Consider the following 27,998-nt stretch of genomic DNA (forward strand, 5'->3'; position numbering starts at 1 on the left):
TCCCTCCCTCTCCTCGCATCTCTCCCTCACACACACTCACACTCCCCTCTTCATCCTCCACAGCCCACCAGAAGCTGTGAATGGTAGACAGCTCCTCGTATTTCGCTCCGCTGGTGAGCACCACACCAGTCAGAGTGGAGACTGAGCAGAGCGCACAGCTACTCTCAGCGATCCTCTGATGTCATGTAAAATAACTGGAAGAATAGTGGATATTTTTTTAATAACAAACGGATAATATCAGTTTTTTAAAAGCTCTTACAAACGCGTGTTTTTAATCCAAGGATTTACGCGCGCTGAAGTGGCCATGGCGCATTTTACGCACTGCAGGTAACCAGTGTTTTGGAGGCTCAAACAACCAAAAACATGGATTAAACAGCAAGTCGTTTTTGCTTTTACTTCAGGAGAGCTCAAATGGCGGCACTTCGTAGAAAATTCGGCGAAGACTACCAGGTGGTTAACACAAATCGGGCTACCACTTTTTCCGCTCCGGTCAAAAAGAAACGCCAGCGCTTCGTGGACAAGAACGGTCGCTGCAATGTGCAGCACGGAAACCTCGGCGGAGAGACCAGCAGGTACCTCTCTGACCTCTTCACCACTTTGGTAGACCTGAAGTGGCGATGGAATCTGCTCATCTTCATCCTAACTTACACGATCGCCTGGCTGGTCATGGCATCTATGTGGTGGATCATCGCTTATATCAGAGGAGACTTAAATCACGGCCACGACGCGTCCTACACCCCCTGTGTGGCCAATGTTTACAACTTCCCCTCAGCTTTTCTCTTTTTCATCGAGACTGAAGCCACCATCGGTTACGGCTACCGGTACATTACAGAGAAGTGTCCGGAGGGCATCATCCTCTTCTTGTTCCAGTCGCTGCTGGGCTCCATAGTGGACGCTTTTCTCATCGGCTGCATGTTCATTAAAATGTCCCAACCTAAGAAACGCGCGGAGACGCTCATGTTCAGTCAGGACGCGGTGATTTCTCAGCGAGACGGCAAGCTGTGCCTCATGTTCCGTGTGGGCAACCTGCGGAACAGCCACATGGTGTCCGCTCAGATCAGGTGCAAACTCATAAAGGTAAGCTCAAGTATCAAACACTGTGATTATGACAACTCCTAGAGAAGTAACCAAAGTGTGGGAGCTGATGTTGTGCATAAATCACACCTTGTTTCACAGTATAATACATAAAAGTTACATAAATATGCTGTATAATTACCTTATTATGACTTATAAAACTCCCAGCTGCTTTATTGGATCTTCCCTAAGCAGTTTTGAGGACAGAATATTGCAGTATAAACCTATGAAAATCAGGAGCCATTTCTTTTCTTGCACAACGACTGCGCTCTTGACTGACAGCTGGTGTCTCTTAAGAAATCTTTACTTCCCTCTCATGTGAGCCCACAAGGAAAAGGAACAGTTGCATATGCAAGCTTAAAGCAATCTTTTTAAAATGCAACCAGGTCCCACTTCACAACATACACCCTGTTAAACAAAACAGGTTCAAGGTAGCATTACCATAATCCCTCAGCTGCACAACAGTGAGGCTGAGTGCCAGCAGCCAGGTGCATCTCTAACCACTGAGATGAAACAGTGAAGGCTCTTGTTGGTGTTTGCGGGGAAGCGCTGCAGCATGGATGGCCGACACTGCGTCCAAGCATCTGAGCTGACACCTGGACAGAGAGGTGCGTGTCAGTAAGTGGATGTGACAGAGTGGAAGAAAGTTATGCTTAGCGAATCAGCAGTGAGAGGGAGCTTCACACACTACCACAGATCACTGGAGTCAGTAAAACAGCCCTCCTGGGAGAGAGCATGCAGCCATAAAAAATGTTTATGTCATCCATAGAGAAATGCATTATTTTGTTTCTTTTCTTTAGGGGGTATTTTTTCTATTTCTCTTCTGTAGGATATAAAATGACACACACCACAAAAAAAGGTTAATAAACTCAGCTATTTTAGTCATAATGTTGTGGCTTTGGAGCCTCGTTGTGCCACGTTGGTTATCCACTAATGAAGAGCAGACTTTGGAGGGATATAGCTAATAAACCTCACACTCTGAAAACAAGCAACAATGCAGAAAATTACCACAAACTGTAGCAAGGTTGACCGGCTCTGCTTTTAATTATCCTAATAGAGCTCCTTCCAGCCACATCCATGTTCAATGTGCAAAATGGGCCATAAAGAAGACAAACAGCATTAGTGAGGTGCTTGGAGCTTGTTTATGTCTGCGTACTCCTCTGCACAGCCACATCGAGCACAGTGTTGGTCAGCCTAATGATGCATGCAGGCAGGGAGGGAGGCAGGCAGGACCGAGCTATTCCACAGTTACAAGCGTGGAGGAAATGAACAGCCCCATAGGCACAAAGTACAATCACACATGTCTTCTCTCGACTCTCCTGCGAGACATAAGCCCTCAGCATCTCAGTCACAGTGTCTCCATCTCTGCAACACACCTATGGGATTGTGTCTTTCAGTTTATCAGCACACTGGAACTCATAGTAATTGGATAGTACAGGGTTTTCTTTTAAAGCAATGCCCCCCAGAAGTGGAAGAAATATAATAAGGCTTTGTGTTACTTTCAAAAAGAAAGAAAGAAAAGACATGCATCAATTTTTAGATTGTAGAGCCACTCCACTTCTACCTTTCCTTCTGGGCTGCAAGAAATACAATCAGTATAAATTCCAAGACCTCTCAGCCAACCCCACATCTTTTTACACTCTCTCTCTCTGTGAAATACAATAAATACAGCATCCACTGTGTGCTCCTTAGTGTTTTTTTCTTCAGATTTGCTCCAGGGCTTTGTGGTCTAACCTTATTCTTTCGCTTCAAAGACTCTCTTACCGAGACAGAATTTTTGCAGCAGCTCTGCCAGAGTACAGAACACAAAAACATAAATGAGTCATTGTGCAAAGACAAAGGCATTGTTTAGGATGAGTGTACTTAGAGATAACATACATCACATTTAATGTTTGAAAAAAACTCAAATAAAAGACTTAAACAGTGAAAATATTTCAGACTGAAGCTTTCAGTGCAGTCCCTGTTTAGAGATGTTGGTGGTGCTGTTGAACTGCAACCCTCTTCAAATCATGCCTCATCATATAAAGTAGTCAGGCATTACTGGAGGAGGAATCATTTAAACTTGCATAGAAATTCTGCATGTGTGTGTGTGAAAGAGAGTTTGTGAAAAGTTTTTTCGATGACTTTGACATCAAGCTAAAACAGAGTGAATAAACAGCTCTCTGACATACATACATTTACAATCAATACTGGGGCGTGAATACAGACAGTGCAGGCAGTGCAATTGCTCTGAGGCCTGTGGTGTGGGAGGGCCCTTAAAGACAGCGGGCCCTCAAACAATGTGTTGGGTTTAGAATGGGCCCTCATGAGTGAGTGTTCAAAGAAGAACTCATGTTAAATGAAAAATGATGCCATTTGCTATATTTTCCCTAAATAGACAAACACATCTTCATAATGGCTTTAATTGTTTTTTTGTTTTGTTTTGGTGAAACAGTCAGTCGCAATCTATAACTAAATGATATGCTTATTCTGCATAAACTATAAAAACTACAAATAAATTATGAAAAAAACTTTCAAACTAGAAAAAAAGTCATCATTAGAGTGCAGATCTCGGCCAGGCGACCGTTCGGTATGATCACAGCCAGTCTAGACAATTCCAGCAGATGTGCCGCAGTACGTTTCAAAGTTGTCCCACAAGCTAAGAAAAAAACTGGGCCTCGTCTATTTCTGACTGAGCTGCGGTGCATTGCACATTGCAGATCGATTTCACCAGTTGGCAGTCACTGTATGTGAAATATAGGTATGATGTAATGATGAGGTTTTAAATAATTAAAACACATCCACAAATATTTGATGCCTGCTCTGTGTAACTGGACTTTTAACGGTATCAACTTTGTCTGTATGCTACAGTACAACAAAGCAGAAAATAACAATGAACACAATTGAAATAGACAAATAAGAAACTACTGAACTATGTAGCCTACTTAGTAACTTAGTTACTTACTGATTTACTTACTTAGATGAAAACACTCCACTTTTGAAACACTCGCAGTGTGATATGGTCAGAACAAACCTGTCCGCAGCTATGGCAGCATACATGTGCACATAAAGTATTAGGCTGATTGGTCCAGTAGTATTCGAGATTAGGCTCCAGGCTTGCATCTGGCGAAAATATACATCAGTTATTTCGTATTTTCTTCTGTATTTTTTTTGTCATATACAGATATGGAATGTTAATTGTTGGCTAATATGTATGTTGATGTTGTCCAGTGTCAAGGGTCCATTTGATCATGTGACAAGACGATATACAGTAGCCAGTCTGAGTGCAAAATCTGTCAAGACTGACAAGCTGAGTGGGCAGTCATGCCTTTTCTAACATGAGAACTGATAGAAAAGAACAGGAGGGGAATGTAGCAAAGCTCCCTCAATTAGATTCCTTTAGCTTTACTTTTGGTGCTGATGCTTGTTTTCATGTTTCAGCGCTTTGACCATCAGAGCGCAATCCATGGTTCTGATAGCTTTCTCTTTGTCCTCTCTACTTTCCCAATACAATAGCCTAAGTAACTCATTCAACTGTAAATCCAAGATATTTTGGGAAAAATATAGATAATGGTGTGTTTTTGTGCTTCATAACTAGTATTTAGTGTGCACTGGCCTGTCATTACTACCTTTTCCTCTTTGACACCTCCATGATATGAAAGCTCAAATGAATCACACAGCCAGGACAAACAAGTTCATTTTAACCAAACAGGTTAGGTGTGAAGAAAGCCTTCTTAGATTTGACCCTATCGATGAGGTTGGGGATGTTGACACAAAATGGTTTTTGCTGCAGTGTAGCGTAACATTGAAAGACCAGTCTGACTCTCACCCCCTGACTGCTACTCCAATACCATTTTCCACCTAAATTAACTTGTGTATGTGGGTTTTTAAACTCGGGAGAACCCATTAAACATAAGCGACAAATTGCTTTCCCATTGCCAGCAGACAAGTATGCCTTTCTGGTTGTTGTTTTTTTCCTTTAATATAATGGACGTGCCAGAAAACAGATTAGTAAACAGCAGAAAGCAGCAAGGAGGCCAGTGTTACAGTGGTTACTTCTTTCTTATATCTCTTACTTATTCAGTCTCTCTTTCAAACTCAGTGCTGACTAAGTCTGAACCACTTGGATGGAGACGGGCTGTATTTTGTGGCATCCCCTCACTGCATTGCACTGGCAAAGGGGCTAAAATTACCATGTCCACCTGGGGGTCATATTCCCATCACTGCCGATTGGAACCAATTGAAGCTGGAGCAAATAAATACTGTAACTACTGCAGTCATTTGACCGAGGAGTGAATGCCGATTCTAACCTTCCCCATCAAATACAAAAGCCAGATGCTGGCGGATGTTAGTGGGTTTTGTGCCCAGTGGGAAAGTGCACAGATCCACTGTCCTGTTAAAAATGGGCCCCTGGTTGCCTGCCCACAACTAGGGTTTTGGTCTTACCTTTATCTCTCATTTGGCCTATTAGTTAGGGCCACACTGTTCCTAAGCTCTGTTCTGGGGTCAGCTGGCCTGCAGTGTAGGGGCAGGAGACAGCTTCTAGTCGCCCAAGTCTGTAATGACAGGAAACAAAGACACGTTCTTAATATCTGCACCAAGAAGAAAGTCATCAGCATAATCTTTGTCAAACATAGCAATGGAAGAAATCCCACCACTCCTGGCACTTAACAGTCAAGGCAGTCTCTTGTGTCCTGGATACCTGCAGCAGCATGCGGAGTGCAAACTGACACACATGGCTGCTGTGAATTAGATGAAACTCTCATTTTATCCAGCCGGAGTTGCCACATCACACTAACCTAAACGTACAGAGCCCCTGTTAGATGATGAAGCCCTTTTAAATTGGAAACACTTGTTGACGCTGCTGTGTTTGGACACCAGAGCTCTGCTGAACTGTGGTGACAGCAGACAGCAGAAGGAAAGGGAGAGACAGAGGAATGGAAGCTGTCATACAGAGTCCCGACATAAGCAGTTGAAATGCAGCTTTGCAGGGCATCCATGACAGCCTCAGAGGGCATCCTGGTGGAACATCCTAGCTGAAAATGTGACTCTGGTATTACTGGGAGGGTTGGAGAGAGTGAAGGAATTGATTGAAAGTGATGGAAAGTGGTGGAGGAGCTGGAGAGAGACTCGCAGTAAGAGACGGGAGACGTAAAAAGAATTACCAACAGATTTGTTTCTTAATATTTTCATTGTGAGTGGTGCTTTCTATTTCAAAGACATACAGAAATCCTCTCGGTTGTATATCTCCCCAGAGGATTGCAGCATGGGCTATATACAGTAGTCACTAGAAGTGGAATTGATTTCCATTTGTTATCTAATAAGAATAGCAATGCAATTATACTATCAGGTTGTGGAGGGCTGGAGAAAAGACCTGCCGTCATTGATTAGTGGGCCCTAGAGCCAGAAAACCTTAAGACTCTCGACTGCTCACGCTTCTCTCTCCTTTGCATGCCATACTTGAATAATTCAAAGATTCCACAGTTGTGTATAATGTTTTTCTGTATGAGTGTGCATGCACAAAAAGCACACAATCACATATATACAGACAAAATCTTCCTCCTTAAGTTTTCCTTCCAAGGCATTTACAAGAAGATGTGTGAGGAAGAGTGTGTGTTACTCGTAATGTCTGAGCCAGCAGACTGAAGTGAAAAATAAAGCATTGCTGTTCTTGAATAAACACTACATCTTCAGGCTCCTGACAATGATAATGCATGAGCCTTGTTACACTATTCTCCACACCCAAGTAGAAATCAGAGGCAGCACAGTTACGACAAAACACATTTTTGGCCAAGAACATTGCGACACCATTTCTGCCACAACAACTGCTGAAGTCACCAAGTGTCACAGTGAGGATTAAAACACTTTCCAAGGAAGGAAACTAAACCAGAGCGTAAGACAGAAAGAGTACATTTCAGGCAGAGGCTTAGTATTTCCAAACAACGTCTAATACCAGCTTTATCCTGCTTTGACTTAACTATGGGGAAGCATCAGCCTCGACTGTCACCTAATCACTCTGACTTCGCATGCATCCTTAATAGGTTCAGAATCAAATCTAGCAGGTTTTCACTCATGGAAAAACACCATCTTGCTAATTAGTATCTTCAGAGCAGCCCAGTGTCCATATTAATTACCTTCATATTACAATTCCGCAGCACATAATTTATGTAATAGCTTGCCCTTTATGTATCGCAAGGTGGGAAGTTAGAGTGTGGAGGTGGATTGACTTTAATGTCAGAGGCTTCAGTTTGCTTCCAATTACTGACAACAATTAGTGCTGCACAGTGTGCGCTTATTTTGCTTAACCTTTAAGGAGACCTATTATTCCTTTCTTTATTTTCTGTTATATATATAATGTTATGATGGCAGATGTTCACATTAAACATGGCCAAAGTTTTAGATAATGAGGTAAACATATGTAAAAGTAATCCCTGAGAGCAAAAAACCTCAGGCTTTAGAGTGTTCTGAATACTATTTTCAGCTAACATCAGCTCATGACGGATTTCTTTAATTGGTTATCTGCTCCAGGCACACTACTGCAACTGTTTACATCAAGTAGCCCACACTGCTACATGTAGCTACAGCTAGCGCCAGGAAAACATCTAATCGTGGTTGCTGATGTTAATTTCTCTATAAAAAGACAGGCCAAAAACAGGGCGTTTCATACAGAGGGCCCTATTTATATGATCTACATTCTCGGAACCCATCGGCTGTATTCGGCATCTGACTTCCGGCAGACGGCGATACAGCCTCTGGGGGCAGACCCCCGATTTTTTGGCATTCCAGTTTGATTTGGGCAGAGGAGGCGAATTTCCGTTTCCGACTTCCGTTTATATATAAGTAAATATGCTGAACCATTGCGATGGATTCAGAGTTTGCAGTGACGCCAATTATGTTCCGCCTCGTTAGTTCACCGCACAGACCATTTAACTTGGCAACAACTGCAGCCGGCTCAAATGTGATTGGTCAATATCACCCAGACTACAAACAGCCTACAACCGGAAACCAGGGCTCTTCCGCTCTTCTTCCGGAGGCAAGATCTCAGGGGTTTGCCTACAGACTCTACATTCACTGAATGTAAAGTCTGTATATAGAGACTATATGATCTATAGTGCATGGTCTAAAGCATTAGTTCCCAACTGGTGGGTCACAGTCCAAAGTTTGTAAAAAACACATTTTATTTTGAAGTACAGTGAATTTCCAGCACACAGCTTTCATTTCGAAGTGCTGTGTCCTGCTGTAGTGTGAGTGACTAACAGACAGCTACTTAACAGAGACAGCAAACTGGCTCAATGACATGGCCAAATGCAAGTATGATGCTGAATATGTTAAACTGTGTGGACCTTGAACTAATGACTCAGGAGAAATATGGCCCCAGCGGCTGGGCCAGTTGGGAACCACTGGGCTAAAGTGCATGGTGCAAGTGCATTTTAGGCAAGTTCAACTCCTCTTTGCTGGTTATAGGGTGCATAATCTGGGCCGAAAGTAAGGTGCAAGAAGCAAAGAGGTTGAATTAAGTCCATTCATTCATTTACTAGGTGTGCCTGCACCTGGCGTTTTGCTATTAACATGCTGGATAGTGGATACAGCAAAGTGTATAAGTGAGCATGCTGAGAGAAATGCAGTAAGAACACTAATGTCACTGCAGCAAATATCATTGGACGTTAAAGCAGTAAAACTAGTAAACTTGACAAAGGAATCAGAACTAAACCTTTAGCTTATGAAATAATCAATGATGTTACGCTGCTCCTTCTGCGCCAATGTGAACTGCATCTCTCTTAACAGGGAGTCAGACAGCAGCTCTGTAACTCTGCTCTGATCTCTGCTATGTTCGCAATTTAGAGAATGTAATTAATATTTTCCTCATTAGTGATCTATTACTTCATCCACCTGCAACCCATTTGCACGCCCGTGTGTATAACAAGCAGAGTGTACACGCTTTGTGAACTCACATATTGCCATAATGCGCCCTTTAAATAGCAGGAAAATACTCCGCCATTGATTTTAGACCAGGATTTTTGTTGGTCAATGGCGCAATCACATTTCTGCTGCCTCAAAATGGCAATGTGCCTGACCACACATCATTCTAAGACCTACACACCCATGGGCACACTGATGGCCACAAGTCATTTGCTACTTACATACTGTGGGTGCTGGCCGTGAAAATGACAAATGCTGCAGCCTGAAAGTAGCAATGACAGATGCGCTGTTCACTGCTTTATGCCGGATCTAAGATAGGGCCCAGGGGGTGAATACAGGTGTTCCAGCACAGACAGCATGAGGACAATAAACTGCGTAAACGTGTTCTGGTAGAAACCCATAATACAAGCATGAACCTGAAAATGAGCAGAATAGGTCCCTTTTATGTCCACGATGCAGATGTTTTCCCAGCAGGAGAGAAGAAGAGATGCAGCAGAAGACTCAATAATGTGTGTGAATAGCTCGTTATTACACACATAAACCTGAGAAAAACATTTTGGAGATATTTTTCATGGGCCCGCAGCTTTCTTTAAACATAACTAAGACCACGTCCACACTGACCCAGGTAAACCTGAAAAATCATTTTCATTGCCTTTTCTTTTTTATCACTCATTTTAAGTGCCAGTACAGCCAAGCACATGGCACAGATGTTGTCATCAAGCTGTATTTCTGTTGATTATGTCATAAAACAAAGAACTGTAGCAGCAAAGGAGTTATGTTCACCTGGTTAACAGGTAGCTTTTATAAGCTTCAATCAAATCACTACTTTCTGCTTGTTCAGCTGTCTGACAATAGAGACATTTAAATAATGACAACTAAACTGTGAGCTTGACTGTGTTAAAAACACATTGTAGGTGACTGTGGAGTAAAAGAGAGGGCACAACAGAGGTTAAACCAGCTGTGACAGAGCAACCAGGCTGTGGCTTTGATTTTCACTATGATGCATTTTCTTTGATTTTGTTGTAGTTTTGTTTTTACCAACAAACACAGGAAGAGGAGATTTCCATTACTTTTAGCTGACTGCAACTCTCTGCTCATTTGCTAATTAGTTTTCATTTGTTATCAACACGTGGTATTCAGGTGTTAAAGCTCAATATATGAATATACACTCAGCAACTCCTCCATGAAGGTAATAATATTCTGTTTTTCATTCAACTTTTTGTTCATTTTGGAGGGTGTATTTTGTGGTGCTGTAAAATTGTATAACATTATACTGACATCTGTTTCTATTATTTTGTCCATCCCATTTAAAACAATGTGGGTAAATAACAGAAACAGCTCTCTGTATATTACAGCACAGCTCAACAGCACCACAAACTGCAGAATTGCTGTTTGTTAAGTGCATACAGTCTCTTTTCAAAATAAACATAGAATGTTGGTTTGCTGAATACCAAGTGTGTGACCTCAGTGATGATGACTGAATGAACCCTTAGGTGCTGGCTTTATGGATGTTCAGTCTCCACAGGTTGTGGGTAATAAATCCAGTTCACACACTAATTGACGTGCCACTCATTTATTGTTGGCTGGTTAGAATATCCCATTGTAATAGGGATACTACAATAAAGGGAATAAACAGAGAACGTGTACATGTGTTACTAATATGTAACAATAAAAAACATAAACAGTATGGCATGAAATACAAAATGAAGTGAATACATATACATCTTTATAAGGATGAAGAGATGAGGAGAATACTGCCCTTGCTACTGTAGGGATGTGTCAACAAAGAATAAACTCAGTAAGGCTTGTATCTATTACTACTGTTCCAGTGCACTCACAGGGTGAACTAAATAAATGCAGGACGGTCCCTTAGTGGACGGGTCACCATGCTCCTGTTACATGAACAAATAAAACTGTGACAGCCTGGCAATATAACTAATTAACATGTATAACATCGTCAGGGTTCATATACAGAGAACAGTGATAAACAGCATCGCCAGCACTTAACTATATAATGTGACTGTCAAACTATCACAGGGGCCAAGCACTGTCAGTATATAATATGTGACAGTGCATTATGGCGATGCGAAACACCGCAACGCCAGTTGCAATAATAATATGATACTCACATAATCCTTACATTCTCATGGACGCATGGGATAATAAACCAGGTGAATAAACAATATGAAATAGAGTCCAGAAAAATGCAGGAATGATAGAAGTCTGCTTCAGTTCAAGCCAGGTGTCCTTTGGTGCCATTGAGCTTGATAGACTGATGTAGGAGACTTGATTGATGCAGCAGGTAAATTAATCTTGGCACGGCCTGTTCATGTGAACAGCGAGTGGGCTGAAAGAGGGATGCCTTGGTATAAACTGTTAAAGACAGGATGACCTGCGTAGACTTCGGTTGTTTGGTGTCTGCAAAAACATAATGCTAATTTTCTACAGAGCAACAATAGAGTCCATTGTACGGTACGGTATCACCAGCTGGTTTGGGAACCTAAATGACAAATCAAAAACTCAGATTCTCAACCTGGTCAGAGTAGCGGGTAAGATTATGGGTCACCCCCCCCTTAACCCTCAGGAACTGTTCAATCAGGCCGTCATCACTCAGGCAAAAAACATTCTAAATGACAGTTCTCATATTTTGTTCAACGAATACTCACTAATGCACTCAGGGAGAAGGTACAGGGTTCCCTTATGTAAACACAACTGGTACAAACATTCCTTTGTCCCGTTGTCAGTCAAGCTCATTAATGAGCAAATGTAAGGAGGTATTGTGTACTGTGTATTGCATACGGTGTATTGGCACCTTAATGAGTACTTTTTTCTGGGTACGGTGTATTTAGCACCTTTATGTGTACTAGCACCTTGATGTGAACCAGCACTTTAAATATGTACCAGCTCTTTAATATGTACCAGCACTCTAATGTGTACCAGCACTCTAATGTGTACCAGCACTTTAACTTCAACAAGTAGGCATGGTAAATTGCACAGCTCAGATGAGCAAATATCTTTTTGCACATTGGTCCCTATCTGGTTACCAGTATGTTTTTTTTTTAGATGCTGAATGTTTTACTGTCTTTTATGTATTTTTGTTTGTATGTTTTGTGCTGTTTAAGCAGCAGTACCCTGTCTCTAATCCAAATTTCTCCCAAGGGAGACAAATAAATGGACTTTGACTTTGACTTTTGACCTTCTGAACGTTAGGTTTAGTTCACTAGGTTTGGGCAACAGAAGTATGCCATTAGATATAGAAAAAAAGCATAGTTTGCCTTAAAGGTATAATATGTAGTTTTTCCACATAAAAATTTCTAAAAACGACTAAACCAATATTATATATTTTGTTTAGTTGTGTACTTTGATTATCAGAAATGTTTCCAACAATTTTTCAAACCCAGATAAATATGAAATATTAATAACAGTTACGGACCGTGTCATTAGGTCGCAATGGCGGTGTAACTCCAGTTACCATAGACATTAAATGAAGGAGAAGAAGAAGAAGAAGCAGACCGGCTGAGATGTCAGAGAATGAACGTTACTGTTGCTAGGCTAAGCTAACTCGTCATAGATCATGGTTATGCATTGACTGTTGCTGCACCTTCTGACACCGAAGCTGTCCCGGTAAACAACCCGGTAAAATGGAAACGTACGGGTCAACCAAGCGATCCCAGAAGAATTTGGGATAAGAAGAGAGCTAAATCCAGGATAAATATTGGTGTGGCCTTTCTGAGATGAGAGAGAGCTTCGTGAAAATCTAGGACTACAATTCGATGCCGACCTCGCGTGTGTTCTACTAGACAGGTAAGCAAACATCTGGCTGATGTTACCAAAATATTAATCATTTCCACCAGTGTATTGCAAGCACTGCTGCCCGCCGGGGTACCAGCTCTGCGGAGCAGTGTGGAGCGGAGGCTGGCTAACCACAACATCTAATGATAGGTCATTTATAAAAGAGGCAGAGGAATAGCTAAACATAAGCCGCACTGAAAAAGAGAGAGCAGCAGAGAGGGAGAAGCCATCGCTAACTGTAAAGCTAAGTAACTAGCAGTTTGCTCAAATAACTAGCAGATTGCTAACCGCTCAGCTAAAGTAAGTAGCATTTCTGAATAGAGTGTAAATAACTGAGGTTAGCGAGACAGTCACTAAAAAAAGAGAGCCATGATTTTAACACACGGAAAACCGGACATTATAATCAGTTTATAAAAAAAACCCCGGACACCCCGGACGGGACGTGAAAAGTGGACATATCCTGGCAAAAGAGGACATTTGGTCAGCCTAAGTAACGTTACTACTGATAGTTAGATCAGAGTTTGACGATGCGGTGTAGGTACCAGATCAGCTCGGGCTGCTACACCGGCTGACGGACCCCATTTGCATAAAGTGAAACATAAAGTGAATATAACTTCAGTAATATACCTCGTCCATGAGCATTTCTCTGCTGCTGAAGCTTGCTCTGCCAAAAAAACTGCCATGGTCGGTTTCAGTTACACAGAGTGAGGAACGTTAGATCTGTATCTGTTATATAACTACAACTCCCATGATCCCACGCTACTTCGTGACGTCATCCAACTCCGTCTTCTGTTATTGTTTTGGTTTGAGACCCCCAGCGGCAGAAAATTACATATTGCACGTTTAAAATAAGCACGTTTGTTACTTACATAATATAACTCAATGTGACATATGTGACATATATCCCATGACATATGTCAATACCGTAGTATGCTACACGTACAAGCACACTATGTTGTTATTGATTAACTCGGTTGCCATTTGGCTTCACATGGGAAATGAACAGTGGCCTCCTGGGTGAAAATCTGGACTTTGGTTGAACCATACACCTCCATTCCCACCCGCCCTGTGAAGACTATCTCGCTCTTTATACTAAGTAGTTGCTTGGAGCAGCAAAATATGCCACAGCTCCATGCATCTTATACTGTTGCTAAAGGTTGCCTCATTGTGTTGGTATCTGATGCTGGTATCTGACCAGGCCTCCGTATCTGACGAGTTGGGAGTGAGACCTGGTTGAATCAACACCTCTCTAAAACTGTTTCAACAAAAAGTAAATATTGAAGGACTGTTGTATTAGACGGCATTTGTTTTATCTATAGGTGTACTTAATGAACTGGCAACTGAGTGTAGTCTTTGACACATGTACATGTTACATATTCTCAGTTTTGATGAGGAGAAAACTGAGCAGTCCATGCCACGTTGGATTGTCCAATTCATTTGACCCTTGATTTGATCTGACCAATTCATCTCACTCAGTCTAGGCTTGATTGGGTGTTAGATGGCCCAACCTTTCTGAATGTACTGAGCAGGCAGACGGTATCTGGCAGAGGGGAAGCCTGCGTGATTTGGCTGGCTTGTCAGTCGACCTGATTGCCTACAAGCTCCTCCACCCGCCTCTCCCAGGCTACTGATTGACGAGGGCCCAGCAGAGCATGGAGTGGAGTTGAGTAGTAAGATAGGCCACTTTGGGTCTAATCAATTTTATTTATCACCTGTCTTCATCCATGAGCATCATTCACACCACTAAAATGCTCCTTTTTGTGAGCATCAAACAAAACCAATAAGCCTTTCTGATGCTAATGAGCAGCTGTCAGGTTGACTGGGTCAATGAATAGTCAGAATGTGATGTGTAGATGTGTTTGTGTGCACGGCTAGTGTCTCTGCTGCACAGTTGCCCCAGAAGCATAATTGAAAATGAATGCGTCAGAGCTCGGGGAGAGAAATCTGTTTATTTGTTGGAGTGCGGGATTTACATGAAAATAAAAAAACAGTAGACAAGCTCAGCTATCTCAGGATCTTTGTGCCGGGAGAAGCGTAGGAGAGTGCCAATGGGGTCTGTGTAAGGAGCTTTGCCTGTCAGTGTTTGCATACAGTCATTCATCATTTAATCTTCGCTGACAATGACAGAAAGTGAAATGTAACATTTCCCTTAGCGAGCATGAGATAACCCGCATCCACCCAAACAGTATTCGGCAGCCTGTAAGCACCTGAACAATGCCCCCCTGACATGAAAGCGCTTCTCCAACATAAATCCAGACGAGCATCTCATTGATATTCACAGGAGATAGAAATAGAATGCAGTGTTTTCTGGCATAATGCAAAGTCTGTTTACTCACACTTCATTCACAGTCTCGGAGGGATAAACTAAAGGGCAATGTCACTGAGAGGTCAGGATTAAGTTGGGCGCTGACTAGTAGCTGCTGCTTTACAGGAGTAGTTTGGATGACAGAGTGCGGAAGCAGAGATGTAGCAAACCCAATTTATTTATGAATGAAAACAATTTGCTCACCCTTTGAAACCAGACAAAAATCTCTATCTTTGTATCCTTGATTCTCAGAAAAGATTCAGCCAGCTGCAATAGCCTTTAAATATCCACTGTAAACATGATGCTAAAGTTTCTTTAATTGTCCAGTCATGGCCCATCAGACATATCCTTCTGCTAGCGGCACCGTTGAACAAGACTGCTGCTTGCTAGCTAATGCACCCATGGATATAAACCGCGGTCCCTCCACCTCACTCTCCACCGCTCATGGAATGCAAAACTGGAAAGTTTGCTGATCCTGTGGGAAGTCAGGGGGGCAGTCCAGCCACTGAAGGTCTGTCTCTGTAAAATATGACAGCTACAGTAGCTTGAAAATGGCGATATGGGTAGTTAAAGTAAAACTGCCAATTTTCAACCAGCTCTGTGTCATGATAGGGTGTGCAGACCTCTGCCAGCAGATGAGCAGGGAGCTCAGGATGTTCATGGCACAGGGGGGAAAATAAATACTGTTCATCGTTACACACTGTCCACACAACAATGAGAGAGCTGGATGAAAATTGGCAAAGTTTCCCTTTAATGGCTGTAGCAGCTTGAATTCAGCCAGCATCTGTTTGTAAAACAAATAAACAAAAGGAAGGTAGACACATGTAAACCAGACACAATACATAAAGGAGGCAGAGGGGCATCGGAAATCAATGTCCTGCCTCTAAGGAGAGGGATGAGAGGGAGTAGAATTCCTTGGTGTATTTTAGCAAGGGTGGTGTTCAAAGCCACTGATGAACTCAAGCTGTGCTGTTTCACAGGGCACCCAGCTATAACACAGGTCTTTGAGCCAGCACCAGACTTCCTGTGTGCCACAGCAAATAGGCTACTACTTGCAGCAGTAGGCTGGCAGCCTCACCTCTGTTATTTGGAAGAGGGGGTAGTTTACAGTGGGTTGGAAAAACAATCAATGTGTCCTGATCTTTTTTTGGATTTAGGGATGTTTACAGTCCAGCAGCTGGTCGTTATCATAAAAATAATTTCTCTTTTAGTAATAAAAGTGATAAAAGGGCCTCTGGAAGTTAAACAACCAAATTTAGATTATGTAAGAACAAAGTAAGTGTCTGATCTTACATTTTTCCCTTTTAAAATAGGCTACTAACTCTACACTGCAGGAAAATGCTGTTTTATTTCCATGTCTTCTTTATGGGTCATCAGCTGGAGAGCATACTGACTTTTTGATTGGGACAGTGATTGGAACAGTACTGATGTAGCCTACAAGTGCTGACATGTATTTAAGACCCCTTTACAAGGTTCTGGTTATCAGCCAGAGAAGGGTTTTCAACCAACTTGCCACCAACTTTTGCTTAATTAGCAAGCTATCTACATCTGATAAAATCTAGAATAGCAGCTGTAACTATGTGGGGCAGGGCGGACTGTATAGGTACTGTAATACCAAACTGAGGTAACTAATCAAAGTAACTGTGAGTTTAAGCCAAAGATATTCCACTGTTCTATTTATTATGACAACACTTTGGGTCAGAACAAACAAATGTACATGACACTGACTGAGTTATGGAGGCTGGAAGAGGACACTGCCTTTGAGGAAATAATGTGTTGATTATTTTAGGACAAATGAGAACAAAAGAGCCAGAAATGGTAGAAAGGGTTGTAGAGAAGGGGGTGGGACTGTGTGTGTGGGATGAAGCTGTGTGTGGCAGAGGAATAGTATCTGTGTGTGTATGTGTGTGTGGGTGAGTGGATGGCTGGTGCCCAATTATTCGTTGGAAGTGAAACAATGTAGAAAAAGGAAAAGAGGATAAAAATGAGCTTCGATATTAAATTCTTTATAAGAAAATCAGCTTGACACTGATTTTTGATGTTATTTTAATGTTAACTGTTGACTTAAAAAGAAAGTTTTCCAAGTATCCAAGTAATTTTTCAGTGCTATTTTAAGTGTAAAAGAATAATAGTGTACATTAGAAACACAGACTGAAGTGTCTTATCTCACCCTTACCAAAATGGAAATCTACCCTGCTCAAACAACCAGTTTAAACTTTTTTGTAGCAGCATTGGCCATCCTTCAGTTTTATATTGAAAATATTAAAGGTGATTAATAAATAAAAGCTTTCGAAAAGGCTGCAAACCTCTTTACTGACAGGATTAAAAAATTGAAAATTTAACGTGTGCAGGAAAGAGTAAACAGACCGCTAAGTGAGAGATGCAAACAAGACGAGAAAAGGTAACAGATTGATTAGACAGAATAAGACAGGAAAGGAGAAACTACATCCAGGAGCTTTGTGCTGAGCTTCAACATCATCTGGGCAATTAAATGCTTCCGCACCAGTTAACACTCTGTGGGCAAGTCCTGTCCAAACACGGCTGCCTGTCTCATACGCCCACCTGCAAGTTCCTCTAAAAATCAATGTGAAGCGCCAAGTCTGTGGCTACTGCAAACAAGGCACCAATGGAAAAGTGAGATAGATGGAGAGAGAAAACATCTTCCATCACCTCTTCAGGAGGGTGATATATGTATTTTTAGAGAATCACCCCATCACACCTTTAGACTGAATTTTGAGGTGCTTGCACAGCTTGTACTACTGTAGTTTCATTTTTTGGCTACTTTATACTAGCATTGCATGTAAAAATCCAATGCACTGCTTGTGACTCCTCACAAACAAAAGCAGTGTGTAGCTGGGGCTGCTTGTCACATTTCAGATGTCTGAGTGGTTACCAGGTCTACCAAACTTCTAAACTTCTGTACTGGGGTCCAAAGAGGTGAAATTTAAAATAATTTACAAGAAAACAATATTTAGAGTAAAGTCTTAGAAACGACCAACAGATTTGTGTATCATGTGTTTTTTCTTATTTCCTCTCTCAGTAATCATCTTAAGATCCCCCTGATTTATTTTACCCCTTGGTTGGGGGTATATAATGAAAACTAGCACCACCTCAAGCAACTATGGCAATAACATGCTGCTTTTACATTGATGCATCAGTATTAACGTTCTAATGTCATATATAACAAAATATCAGTCACGACCACTTTTTCCACAGGAAAAAAACATTTTAATTTAGGCATTGGCAGATTATTTATTTAATGTAAAGTTATGTACTTAATGTAAAATTACTTGTGTTAAGTTTATGCAAGTAAAGTTACGCTGGTTATAATTAGGCAAGTTAGGCTACATTGGTTAGGTTTAGGCAAGTAAAGTTACACAGGTTAGGTTTAGGAAGAGAAAAATGATTGAGCATGGTCAGGTTATTTATTTAATGTAAGTTATGTACTTAATGTAAAGTTACCTGTCTTAAGTTTAGGCAAGTAAAGTTACATATGTCAGGTTTAGGCAAGTAAAGTTACGTAGCTTAGGTTTAGGAAGAGAAAAATGGTTGGGCATTGCCAGGTTATGTTTTTAACGTAAAGTAACATACTTGACATAAACGTACTTGTGTAAAATTTAGGCAAGTAAAGTTATGTTGGTTAGAATTAGGCAAGTAAAATGCAGGCGTAAAGTTACGCATTTAAAGAGGCAACAGATAGGATTTGTTTGTTTTTTTTAGCTTGGCGCCAGTGTCAGCAGTGTTGCTCGCACTGTCGCAAAGACCAAATTGACCGTGGGGATCAGAGATAATCAATAAAATGTAGGCTATAAAGTCACCTGTGTACCTCTATGTATATGTAGAAAGAGAAGGTGTGTGGACACTATACTAAATAAATGAGTAAAGAGACCGAGCAACTATCAGATTTATCTGAAGAAAAAACAAATAGTAATGCAAATAATTATACCAGAATGCACAGTATCAGTACAAACAACTCACAGTAAGTTATACCAATATGTACAGTATCAGTACAAACAACTCACAGTAAATTATACCAATATGTATAATGGGATTTATCACTGTCCGAGGGCTGCCATAGAATGGCAACGAGGATGTCAGCCGACCAACACTTGTACCCGGTCCCTGGTTGCAGCGATTTGCGATGCTGGCCAGCTAGGAATTAACTAGCAGCCAGTACAGTCCAGTCCTCTCTCGTCTAGCTAACATTTAGCCGTGTTACTTACTGATCCATGAGAAAGAAAGCTAGCTGGACACTGGTTTTGAAGCCTCTTTGGTCACGGAGCTCCCTCCATCTCTTTAACGCCTGACTGAGGTTTACTCTTGTTTTTCCTCTTCTTTTATTACTCTCCTTTTTGTGCATCCTTGCCTCCTCAGACAGAGGAGCTCGTTTTCTTTTGGGAGGCCGTTTTTCACTTGTCTCCAAACTTTGTCCGTCTGCCATTGTGCTCCTGACTCAACTATCTCATGCCCCGGCCAGTTCCTCATAAGGACCAGCTCCAGTCCCTGATTGGCTGACCGACCAGTTTGGCAATACATGACGCATTTCCTGCCATAAAGCAGATTTTTTCTGCGAAAATTCGTCACTAAGTCACTAAGTAACCTATGTAAACGCTGATAGTGTGATTTTATACTACCCTGTGCAACCCACATTATTTTCACAATGGTATATATAGGCGAAAATTCTGTCTGTTGCTTCTTTAACATTAAGTTACGTATGTCAGGTTTAGGCAAGTAAAGTTATGTAGGTTGAGTTAAGGAAAGGAAACACGGTTGGGTGTTGTCAGATTATGTTTTTAATGTAAAGTTATGTACTTTACATAAAGTTACTGGTGTTAAGTTTAAGCAAGTAAGGTCACGTAGGTTACGTTAAGGCAAGAAAAGTCACGTAGGTTAGGTTTAGGAAGCTTAAATTACGTAAGTTAGGTTTAGGAAAAGACACATGGTTGGGCGTGTTCAGGTGATGTATTTAACGTAAAGTTACGTATGTCAGGTTTAGGCAAGTAAAATTACGTAGGTTAGGTTTAGGTGAGAAAAGTTATGTAGGTTATGTTAAGGAAAGGAAACATGGTTGGGTGTTGTCAGGTCAGGTATTTAATGTTAAGTTATATACTTAACATAAAGTTACTAGTGTTAAGTTTAGGCAACTGGTAAAAGTTACGTAGGTTAGGTTAAGGCATGTAAAGTTATGTTGGTTAGGATTAGGCAAGTAAAGTTATCTTGGTTCAGGAAAAGAAATATGGTGATGATGTACATCAAAATAATTTCACCTCACTTGGTTTCACATAAGATACGATCACAAGTCTCCTGGGTGGAAGTCCTGTGCTCATTTGACCCATCCATCAGCCCAACTTGCCTCGCTCTTTAACTACATCCTACTTTATTCCCATAAGCACATTAGTCACGTGATTGCAGCCTTCCAAAGTAAGTGGGTTATAAACCAACAAGTAACATTAAGTAACATTTTGAATGCAGGACTTGTAATGGAGTGTTCTTACATTGTGCCAAGTGCCATTAATACTTTTGGTTAAGTGAAAGATCTTGTTACTGGATTGGAGATTTATGTCCTGTTTCATTAGACGAAAGGAAGACAAACGATGCTGGAACAAGAATCTTTCTTTCCCTGCTTTGCCATAAGAAGCATCTAATCTTCTCTTTCCTGTCTCTTTTCTATCTTCATTTCACTTCCCTGGCTCTTCCCTCTGTCTTTGTCCACTTCCCTCTCTCTTAACTGTCTTTCAGTCTCGTCAGACACCCGAGGGCGAGTTCCTGCCTCTGGACCAGTGTGAACTGGATGTTGGTTTTGGGACGGGTGCAGACCAGCTCTTCCTTGTGTCCCCTCTCACCATTTGCCATGAAATCAATCCCAAGAGCCCCTTTTTCGACTTATCCCAGCGCTCCCTCATGAACGAACAGTTTGAGATTGTCGTTATCCTTGAGGGCATCGTGGAGACCACTGGTGAGGGATCCTGAATCATACTCATTTTCCCATCACTTCTGTCACCTGTTTCCTTTTATGCTTTTTGCATCCACTTCTATCTCATTCTCATTTCTCCTTTCCGTCACTCCTCTCAATCTAAATGTAAATTCCTATATTAATATCAAGCCACATAACATTCCTGTCTAATAGATACTAATCTAAACTCGAAATCTCATTTCCCCGCCATCTCAGTTTTGCATATTTGAAGAACGTGGGAGATGAAAAAAAAAAGTTAGAATGACAACACATGAGATAGACACCCTGATTGAATTATGAGGAATACTTTATTACAGCAGAATTGGTTTATGCCCACCCTATGCATAATAAAAGCCTGTGGTCGTAGATGCGTGTGTCACATTGATAAATGACCCAAGGTTTTAGTCGAAGTTCCACTCCATTTTTCAGATGACAGCTGAGAGCAGAGGTAATTCTGAGCCTGTGAGACATGGTTATACAGCTGCAGCCGTAAACTAAAAGGCAGCCATGCCGGAGTACTCTCTGTGACAACACTGTTTTCTCTGTTGCATATGTAACAGAATGATTCTTCCCTGAAGTCCAATACAGATAAATCCATCTCCCTCTTTTCTTTTTAGCTCTGCTACCATCCATCCCCCATCGCCCTCACTTTGCCGCTGCTGTAGAAGAAACCACAGAGCTGAATAGGCTTAGAGCAGGAGGGAGGGATCAGCAGGGAAGCATAGAGGCATGCAGGCAACTCGGTCTGTGCTCCGTTGATAATACCATTAAATCAGGGTGCAGCCAGAAGTTTAGTGTCGCAGTGCTGTGGCACCCAGAGCTGATGAGTAAAGGAGGGAAGCCCTGGCAGTACACCTTCAGTGGGCCACAGTATCCTGTTATTCTCACACTCCCCTCACATCTAGCTGCTGCTGCTGCACAGCTGTTTATCTTGTTGATCGTCTCTCCAACTCATTCCAGTTATGTTTCAGTCAGACAGATTATAAGGCAGTGACTTTAATATTTGTCAGTTTTAGTTGGCCTCTTATACCCCTTTCCCACCAAATTTAGGGCATGTGATAAACTGCACACCTACTGCCAGTAATCTGCCTTTCTGGTGTGCCACGTCACAAATAGGTCAGAAAAATGATTACTGCCCAGTAGAAACCATCATGGAGGCCGGATAAAATGTTACAGTGGTTACTTCTTGTTTATGTCTGTTACTTATTCTTTTTCTTTCAAACTCGGTGCAGACACCATTTTGAATGATGTTTGAGCACTGCTTCGGTGGAGACATGCAGTATTTTATGGCATCCCATCAGTGAAGTTGTATTTCCATCACTGTCAGTAGAAGGCAATCAGAGCTAGAGCAGATAGATACTTGTGAGTACTGCAGAGTCATTTGCCCCGGGAGTGAATGCCGATCGTAACATTTCCCATTAAATACAATAGCAGATATTAGTGGGTGTTAGTGGTTCCTTGGTCCAGTGGAAAGGGGGCTTTACAGGCAGTATTGATTCTGTTTTTTTTACAGGTAAGGAACAAAAAGCAGAGATGTTTGAAACAGTATGTGACCCTGAACATGAGAGCAGTGAAAGAGAATGAATTGATAGATAGTTGGAGAATGCAGTCTCTATAGACTGTATAACTTCCGCAGTCACAGTGTTTACTGGTTTATGCTCAGTGATTTCGTACTGTGACAAAGCTAGGCTAAACATAATCACTGTATTGACTTTAAACCTTTTATGTTAAGAAAGAAATGATCATCAAAAACAATCTCAAGTCATCATCTAATCAATCCAAACCTGACAATTTAGACTCTCTTGAAATCACTGTTAGTCATCTGACAATGGAAGGTACTCATCTGATCCAAAATGGACCCATGCGAAACATACTAAAATCCCACTTACATAAATCAATAAAAAAAGTGATGATAGTTACACCAAAGATACTCTTTAACAGAAGATACCCCACTAAAGCTGCGCCAAAGAACAAAATGGTATACGCTTCCGGTCTCCTAAGTTGGCATGGTCGTCTCTCCACTGCATCCACCCGCTTCGTTTGGAAGTATAGTAAACATTGTGTGATGGGGTCCATGTCATTGGTCCGACAGCCCATTAGTCAGACGATCCGCGGTGCTGAACGGCTCCCGGCGGGCGTATTTCTACCTTGATGGTGCGCCGCAACCGGCTCTGGGTCAGCTGGGAAAGGCTTGAGGCGAAGCAGGCTCACGGCTTATGTGTTTGTCACTTTCTTTTTCATTTTAACCCACACCATGATCTTTTCCTGACCCTAACCAAGTGTTTTTTGTGCCTAAACCTACCCAGACCTTAACCACAGGGCATCATGATGATTTCGGAACGGACTTCGGAACAATGGGTTTAATATGGTTGGACCAATGGGCTGTCGGACCAATGGGCAGTTCCTGTGTGATGGATGAAATAAAATTCAGAACAACACATCACTATATATAGTACAAATTTAATGTTTGTTTCTTAATTTTCCACTCATTTTTATCTGCTAGCTTAAAGTCCGATATCAACCGAGTGTAAAATCACTCACCAGAGTGTCATCAGATCTCATGTATGTTGCTAAAAATGAGACGTGTCTTGAACAGTTATTTTTTTCCTGATTTGTCCGTCTGAAAAAATGCCCTTTCCATGTCAGAATGTCTAGAAGGGTTGGGGCTTGTATAAAAAATGGGTTCAATATTTACTTCAGTGACTATGGGGCAAAGGAAATGGTCATAATCTATACTCACATTCACTTTTCCCATTGGAATAAATAGACTCAGGGCCGCCACTAGTCTCCTAAAGGGGCGGGGCAGTGGGGAAGCATGTGACACAGATACAGGAATTTAATCTAAAGTGGGCTGTGTCAGTTCATCAACGGTCTGTGGTTACACCTAATCCAAAATACGGTCAATACAAATAGACACAAAAGAGAGAAAAAGCCAATGCATGAGTCATCACGTAATGAGCAACAGGGGCCAAAAGAGCAGCAATCAATGCTATTTCTTCCAGTGCATCAGTTAACATTGTCACGGATGGAGAGTGACAATGACATTCAGGGAGCCTATCAAGCCCTAATAAAGCCTAAGCAGCAGCTTTATAGGTTGGAGGTGTGTGTAGGCTTCGCAAAAATAGAGCCAGGGCTTCAAACAAGCACGATGTCAATTACCCTGTTCAGTGACACATAGAGCCGCTTAGGACATCCTAATTTTGAAAAACTGAAATGATTTGTTTGCTTTTTTGCTTACTGGCATTGCATGGAGTTAAGAAGAAATGTTAGGGTCGTTTCATAGTTGACGCACACAATGCGAGCAATGCACTTCCTTTCATAGTCAACACATTGAACGCAAGCAACGTGGGCAACACTTGAAATGCAATTCATTGCTGGCGCAATAGGGGGTAGCAGAGTCACCAGTACACTCTGGCTAGCTAGTACTGCTGTAGCTAGCTAGTACTACTATTTTATAATGCAGGGCACTAGAACTGTCATATAAATGGGGGTGTGCTTGTACGAGTTCGCAAAGTTTTTCCTCCTCGCCCACCATATTTCATACCTGCTTCTTCTGTGAATAACAAAAAGTGGTTAATTTCAAGTACGTTGCTTGCATTATCACCCCCGCTGGCAATGCATGGTATTACACGTGCTGCTGCGTCGCGTATCAAAAAAATGGACAACACACAGACACAAGCACGCATCAATGCGTCTCAATGCATCCCAGTGGGTTCGCATCTGCATGCCTTTGCATCGATTATGAAATGGCCCTTAGACTTGTCTTGAACGCCAATTTTTCCAGTGTGATGATTATGACATATCACAAGATCAAAAGTGATGGTAAAAGGCTTTGCAAACGGAGTATGTATTTTTCGTATCCATTTTTTAAAATCTGTCATTCGACAAAAATTGTTGAGTCCGATGCATCATGACAAAAAATATGGACTTGTGCAATGGCCTTAAGTCCTTTCAGGTCCGCAGAGAGCAGGGATGTGTGGTAGCAGAACAAAAGCTTATCTGAACCCAATATCATATCATTTGAACTTTGTTGCTCCAAACCAAGAGGACCTTCTAAGACCTCTAAAAACAGAGCAGAATAGAATGTGTATTATAAACAAAACCTTTGTAAACTATTGAATATAGGGTGGTCAACATGACTTGATTTAAGTTCCTCTTAGGAGGGTACTCTTTTTTCTTCTCGCATATCAACTCCATCCATAGGTTACACTTTCACTAATATGCAGATGACACACACATCTCTGCAAGTGTGGGTTAAGTCAGATTCTTGCAATGTAACAGTGGCCAGATTTAAATAAGGTCTGACAAAAGAGGCAAAGCATCATAATGCGCTCCGTAAACAGTGCCAGTGAAAGTTACTGCCAGGAATTTTACATAAAGTCTTCTTCAGGGACGCCCTCCTCACTGCCTGCCAAGTGTTTGCATACTTGTGCTGAGGGCTTTTATTTTCATGCAAGATGCAGTAAACATGAACCAGCTGGTTGAATACCCATATGACACCTGGATGATGAAACAAAACTGGCATGCCTGTCAGGCTCTCAACCCACAAGCCTTCACTGCACTGGTATTACTGCTTTTTTTATGCATCTACAGTCAGCAGGAATACAGTCGTTATTCTGCCAGTAAGAGGAGAGAATACAGCTGGAAAATTATCTTGGACTCACTCTTGTGATTAAAACTAAGCCTCTGGGCTAATTAAGACAAAAAATTACCTTTGTGTAAATGTAGAACTGACTTTTCTGTGGATGAAGCTGAGTAGTGAGCCTGGAATAGCATCAAGCTATGACATAACACTGCACATATCATCCCTCAGAGGGACAGGCTCAGACTCCTACTCTACAGCTAACTGTAGTGTTTCACAGAAAAGCTCAGGTGGAAGCAGAACCACTGAATCAGAGAAAAATATGGACTAGGTGCTTATTGATTGCAAAGAAACAAGCATCAAAATGTCAGGAACATTATTTTACAGGAGCTGAGGTCAAATGGAATAAAAGTGTGTTGAAGATGCTTGTAAGCTGTTATAATCCTGTGCACAGCAGACATGCAGGCACATACACTGCTAAGAAATCCTTGAATTATGGAGAAGTAATAAACAGCCACCAATAGAGAAAGATATCAGTTTGTCAGAAAAGAAATTCAGGCCAGTAACTTTCACAGTTATAATCACAAGCTACAGTTCAGACATGCACACACAGGACCCATGGCTCTTGACATTGATGATGTTGAGGGACTGCTTATTATGTTGATCAGATTTAAACTGGCAATTATCACAGCCAACACAAGCCACGCTGATAACAAGCATCACTCACCTTTCACCCATATTAACAGCACAAGACAATGGAAACATAAAGCACTGCTTTAACCTCCAGGAGGGAATGTTTAAAGGCAGATACTTTGTAAGTGGTACAAAAAGATGTCCGTTATCTCATCTCATATCACAGATATTTCATTTTAGTACATTTGAGGTGACATGCTTAGAACATGGAAAGTAGTGATAATAGTCAGTGGTTATAGCTGTTTATCTGCTTTGGTGAACCACTTGGGAAATGGTATTAATCCTTTCCCAGTTGATTTACTGTATTCAGTCTCCAGTGTGTGACTAAATGGGGCTAGGTGGTAGATTGCACAGGAAGGAGCATGAAGCAGTGACTCCTTAAACAATAAAGAAGAGCAGAGCGGAAAAGAGATAATGGGAGAGAATGCTGCCCTTTCACATTCCTCCTTATCAGCCACTGATTGTTTTGTTGGAGCTAAACTCATTGATTTATTTCATATTACTGACCTGTCACTCTCTTGTAGGTATGACATGCCAGGCACGGACGTCATATACCGAGGATGAGGTTTTATGGGGCCATCGCTTCCTGCCGGTCATGTCCCTGGAGGAAGGCTTTTTCAGGGTAGACTACTCTCAGTTCCACAGCACGTTTGAGGTACCAACGCCACCATACAGTGTCAAGGAGCATGAAGAGAAGAATTCGCTGCCCTCGCCTCTATCTACTCCCACTCCCGCACTGACTGAAAGCCACGGTGCCCGGCGTGACCGGGTGTTTTCTGTGGATTGCATCAACACATCAGAGGACAGAAGGGGAGGGACTGGGGGTCGGCTGCCGAGCAAGCTGCAGAGGATGAGTTCGTCCGGGAAGGAAGACCTGCAGAGGAAGGTGCTTCTGCTCAGTTCCCAGCACTCAGAGAAGGCCTGCAGCACAGGAGACCTGCCCTTAAAGCTACAACGCCTCAGCTCCTCGCCAGGACCGGAGGCGGAAAATAGGCTGCAACTCAAGTCCCTCAAGGTGGGCTTTGAACCCATGACCCAGTCTACTGGAGACCTGTACCAGCACAGCCTAACGCCCATGCTGTCCCCTGCTCCGGTCCCCATGCACAGCCCACTGCTCTCAGCTGGAGGGAGGCCAGAGGACAACCTGCCAGCGAAGCTACGGAAGATGAACGCTGACCGCTGAGATCCAGACAGTCCCACAACAACAACAGACTCCCACTGACCTCCGACCACAGACAGAGTGGAGGAGTTGCGCATGGAAACAGAGATGTACTTTACCTTTGGAGGCTTTAATAGGAAAAAACAAATGGTTTTACTGACAATTTATTGAATTGTTTTCTTTTTTCTTGAGACACAACCTTTACTGAAATTACTGTGATTTCTGTGTTTCATAGCAGAGGCAATCATGCAGGCTTTGTTACACACAAAACAAGAAGAAAACACAAATTTCATGCTTAATGCGAATTTGATCATTCTGCAAGAGTTGTGCATGTATACACCAAGTCCATGTATGCATCACTACACTTAATAGTCAATCTTAGTTTTATCTAAATATATAAATTATATGACGACGATAATAAATGCTGTTTGATCTTTCTCTTCATTGTGTTTTTATTGTCACACCCATAAAAAATGGATATTAAGTTTATGAACTCATTGTGATTGTTGAGTGCAACAGCTTTGCCAGATGTCAATAAGTA

General features: G+C 41.8%; 1 protein-coding gene and 1 long non-coding RNA gene across 2 annotated transcripts in view; one reads left to right on the forward strand and one right to left on the reverse strand.

The window, feature by feature from the left end:
- The first annotated feature begins 19 nt into the window (after positions 1–19).
- Positions 20–27,895, forward strand: LOC117268220 (G protein-activated inward rectifier potassium channel 1). Its single transcript, XM_033644467.2, has 3 exons — positions 20–1,077; positions 20,810–21,026; positions 26,823–27,895. Exons 1-3 carry the CDS (start codon positions 412–414, stop codon positions 27,479–27,481), a joined length of 1,542 nt encoding a protein of 513 aa, XP_033500358.1. The 5' UTR covers positions 20–411; the 3' UTR covers positions 27,482–27,895.
- Positions 1,085–27,998, reverse strand: part of LOC144458581 (uncharacterized) — a 161,722-nt gene continuing 134,808 nt past the window's right edge. Inside the window, exons 3-4 of the long non-coding RNA XR_013487951.1 lie at positions 5,500–5,609; positions 1,085–1,670 (exon numbers count right to left, since the gene is read on the reverse strand). This is a non-coding gene — a long non-coding RNA (uncharacterized LOC144458581). The remainder of the gene's footprint in view (positions 1,671–5,499; positions 5,610–27,998) is intronic.

Source organism: Epinephelus lanceolatus, chromosome 18, assembly GCF_041903045.1.
Source record: "Epinephelus lanceolatus isolate andai-2023 chromosome 18, ASM4190304v1, whole genome shotgun sequence".
NCBI classification, from domain to species: Eukaryota; Metazoa; Chordata; class Actinopteri; order Perciformes; family Serranidae; genus Epinephelus; species Epinephelus lanceolatus.